The sequence below is a fragment of the Dipodomys ordii genome, unplaced genomic scaffold, assembly GCF_000151885.1.
Source record: "Dipodomys ordii isolate 6190 unplaced genomic scaffold, Dord_2.0 Scaffold139, whole genome shotgun sequence".
NCBI lineage: Eukaryota > Metazoa > Chordata > Mammalia > Rodentia > Heteromyidae > Dipodomys > Dipodomys ordii.
The window spans coordinates 3,097,883-3,102,076 of NW_012267355.1; the positions used below are offsets into that span (position 1 = coordinate 3,097,883).

General features: G+C 47.2%; 1 protein-coding gene across 1 annotated transcript; it reads right to left on the reverse strand.

The window, feature by feature from the left end:
- Nucleotides 1-917: 917 nt before the first annotated feature.
- Nucleotides 918-3,846, reverse strand: S1pr1 (sphingosine-1-phosphate receptor 1). The gene has a single exon (XM_013031426.1). It carries the CDS (start codon nt 3,593-3,595, stop codon nt 2,447-2,449), a length of 1,149 nt encoding a protein of 382 aa, XP_012886880.1. The 5' UTR covers nt 3,596-3,846; the 3' UTR covers nt 918-2,446.
- Nucleotides 3,847-4,194: the final 348 nt, after the last annotated feature.

Sequence of the window (4,194 nt, forward strand, 5' to 3'; positions counted from 1 at the left end):
TGGTAGAGCGCTAGCCTTGAGCTGAAGAGCTGAGGGACAGCGCCCAGGCCCAGAGTTCAGGCCCCACGACCGGACCCAAAAAAAAAAAAAGATGCTCAGCTATTCACCTACATTCTGCAATCTTCTTTTCTGTTCAGAACCAATACTGGTGCTTAAACTACGGCCTGAGATGCTGTCCCTTAGCTTTGTTGCTCCATACCTCCACTCTGACTTCGTTTTTTTTTTTTTTTCTGGTGATAAGTGTCTCAGATTTTCCTGTCCAGGCTGACTTGGAACCACAATCCTCAGACCTCAGTCTTCTGGTTAGCTAGGGTTTCAGGTATGAAGCTTTGATGCCTGGCTAACAATTTGCTTCTTGGTTGATATTGTGCATTTCTATTTGTTCAGAAGACAGATTGGTGAACCCAAAACTGCCCTAAGGAAATTGAGAAATTTAATATTTTCTCTATGCTCATGTTCCTATTCCCTGACATGTCAGTGGACAAATAAGAACATATGTTTTCTTGATGAGTTTGAGCTGATCGTTGTAGATCAGAATTTAAATTAGATATAAGACCACATTGTTAAGTCTCTTAAAGCCCTTGGTTTGGGACGGAACATTGTACTTAATTTTGTGTGGCTGGAACGCCATTTAAAACTCAATTATATTTATTTGCCATTGTGGTATTTAGAAGGTTGGTGGTTTTGATCTTACTTTGTTTTACAACTGTTCTTTGTGAGTTTATTGAAGTTTCTCTTCCTGAAAAAGATAAGAGTGGTTTCTAAACAAACCACATTTTTTTTCACACTCTGGTTTATCAAGGCAACAGTCCTTAAAGAATAAGAAACATTTGTCCTTAACTTTGATTTCATGGAGTCATATGATCCAAGAGACTATCTCAAAAAAAGCAATTTTTTAAAAACATTCTTTACAAAAGGATCTTTAAAAATTCAGTTTATTAATGTTTAAAAGTTGATAAAGCTATGTGCAAAATAATCCACAAGTCAGAAACCTATTAAATACTATTTTAAAAAACAACAACAAAGACTTTTCTCGGTTTAATTGCACTGAAACCATACTAAAAAGATAGTAATATATTTTTTATTCTTTGTCATATTTATACATATCTTATTTACTACCTAATGAATAGCTGTATTGAAAAACATCTGGTGTTCCCTATCAATTAAAGTAATGCTTTTAAGGGCCCATGATGATGGTATTTTCTTAAGAAATACACATTCAATGGTGTTAACGCAGGTTAGGAAGAAATCTGATTTAAAAAAAAAACACACACACAAAAAATACGACCTCTGCAGAAACAAATACATTCAAACATCATAAAAAAGTACTTTTAACACAACAAAATACAACCATCCTGTCGGTTGAAATGAATCTCGCAATGCTTTGAAATAAACATACACACACACACACACACACACACACACACAAAGTGCCAAAGACAGATGTCCTATTTGTTAGAGATTAAGAATTCTGTCTTGGTGTACAAAAGTTAATCCCATTTTTCAAATTTGTTGTTTTTTTTTGTTTTGTTTTTGTCCCCCCCCGCCCTTTCCCTCCCAGGGTACTAAAGAATCTGCCCAATAGCATTGAGATAAAGGCTTCCTTATTCTGATTACAGTCAAGACAGAGATGACAGCCTAACGCATTTCACTGGGGGGGGGGAGTGTGTGTGTGTGGGTGGGTGTGTGAACTCCCAAGTGACTTCAACCAAAGTCCAAACTACTATGGGGAAACTTTGGCCTCAGCGAATGCAATTACTTTACCTCTCCAAATGTTTTCCATCTCCTTTCTGCCTAACTGAACTGGACACAGCCTACGGTGCTGACCGAGGAGGAGGAAAGTGGGCTTTGCCATATCACCCACCTCCCAGTGAGCTGCCAGGCAGGTTCCCTAGAAGAGAACAGACCCTCCAGGAAGGGTGTGGCCGGGCCAGGCGCAACAGAGCATAGGGAAGACACGGAGCGCACCTCCCTTCCCACTCACTTGGAATTAGAGGGAAAGGAAACATCTCCTCAAAGCTCCAGAGACACCTGCCGCAGGGACCTTGGTCTTTGAGAAGGGGCTGGAGAAACCCTAGAGGAGCCAGACAATGCTAGACCTTTGGCTCAGTACAAAATCAAAGCGCCAGGATGGGGTGTGGGGGGGTGTGGGGTGGGGGTGGGGGGGAAACAGGCTCCAGACATAGGCCTGATCTCCACCCTTCCCAGGGCATTGTTCACTCAACCAGCCCACACCCACAAGTCCAGGCTGTGCCCCCCCCTTTTCCCTCTCTCTCTGTCTCTCTCTGTTTCTCTCTGTCTGTCTGTCTGTCTCTCTCTCTGGCCTGCAGCAGGCTTCTTCCTCACAGCCCTCTGAGGCTCAAGGGCATTTCCCGCCCCCAAATGCCTGATCCAAGGAAGAGCACTTTTCAAGGATGGAGAATGGGATCTCGGCAAGTTCCCAGGTCTAGGAAGAAGAGTTGACATTCCCAGAAGACATGATGGTCTCCGGGTTGTCCCCGTCGTCCTTCTGGGGGTGCGAGGAGTTGTCGGATTTGCTGCGGCTGAACTCCATGCCCGCGATGATGGGCCGCTTGAACTTGCCCGCCGCCTCCCCGCTGGGACACTTGCAACAGGACACGATGCGGATGAAGGCGCGGCGCATCTCCTTGTTGGTCAGGGTGTAGATGATGGGGTTGGTCCCCGAGTTCAGCACCGCCAACACCAAGAAGTACTCGGCTTTGAAGAGGATGTCGCAGGTCTTCACCTTGCAGCCCACATCCAGCAGGAGCAGGATAAAGAGGGGCGCCCAGCAGGCGATGAAGACGCTCAGGACGATGATCACCGTCTTCAACAAGGCCAGGGACTTCTCGGAGCTGCGGCTGGCCTTGGAAATGTTCTTGCGGAAGGTGAGGCGGCGGCTGCGAGTCCTGACCAACGAGTAGATCCGGCAGTAGAGGATGACGATGGAGAGCAGGAGCAGGGTGAAGACGGTAGTGCAGAAGAGGATATAGTGCTTGTGGTACAGAGGCAGCACGGTGGAACAGCTGGGGAGCGCACTGATACAGTTCCAGCCCATGATGGGCAAGCCCCCCAGGATGAGGGAGATGACCCAGCAGCCGCTGATGAGCAGGAAGGAGCGGGAGCTGTTGCTACCGTTGTGGAGTTTCATCTTCAGCATGGTGATGTAGCGTTCGATGGCAATGGCTAGGAGGCTGAACACCGACGCCGACAGGGCCACAAACATGCTCCCTTCCCGCAGAAACCACTGGGCCGGGGTCAGTTTGTACGTGGTGGCCCCGGACAAGAGCAGGTTGGCTGTGTAAGCCACCCCGGCTAATAGGTCCGACAGGGCCAGGTTGCCAATGAAATAGTACATGGGCCGGTGGAACTTCTTGGTCTTCCAGATGGTCAGCAAGACAAAGATGTTCTCCAGGATGATAAGGCAGCAAATGAGGATGAACACCACCGAAGTCAGCTTAATGCCGTTGTCCTTGTCTGCGCTGATGTTCAACTTTCCCGTGTAGTTGTAATGCCGGACAATGATGTCGTAGTTGACATAGTCAGACACCAAGCTGTGGAGGGCCTTGACCAGTGGGGTGTTGGTGGACCCCATAGTGCCACACTGGATCTCTCCACCACCACCACCACCACCAGCACCAACACAGAAGTCCCCGGACGACAGTTCCCCCAGATGACCGCTAGAGGGTGAGGTCCGCAGGGCCTGCCTTCACTCACAGGGCAAAAGGGGTATTCGGTGAGATGAGATTCAAGCTTTCTTGTGTGTAGATTTTCCTTGGCTGGAGAGAGAGGGAGAGCCAGCCCGGGGAACCACAGCCTGAAACAAGTGACAAAGAAAACAAGAGTCAGGGAGGGGAAGAAAAAGCCACCGCACATTAGCGTAATTCATTCCAGCGGAGACATGGCTCCAATTCTGTTGTTGGTTTTGTTCTACGGAAACTTGGGGAGAGCGCAAGAAGTTTTTTTGTTCGGTTGGTTGGTTTCAAATCCAATGATCATTTCTAGCAAAACAAAATGGAAAGTGGGAGAAACATACACACACACACACACACACACACACCTTCATCACACTGAAAACTCCATCTAAGGGAAACATGCCTGTATGATGACATTCAGAGAAATGGAAATTGGAAAACCTAGCAAAAGTGGCCCATTCTGTCACACACACACACACACACACACACACACACACAC

Bases quoted from the DNA above. Each gene is read 5' to 3' on its own strand.
- S1pr1 (XM_013031426.1), bottom strand. From the start codon at position 3,595: ATGGGGTCCACCAACACCCCACTGGTCAAGGCCCTCCACAGCTTGGTG.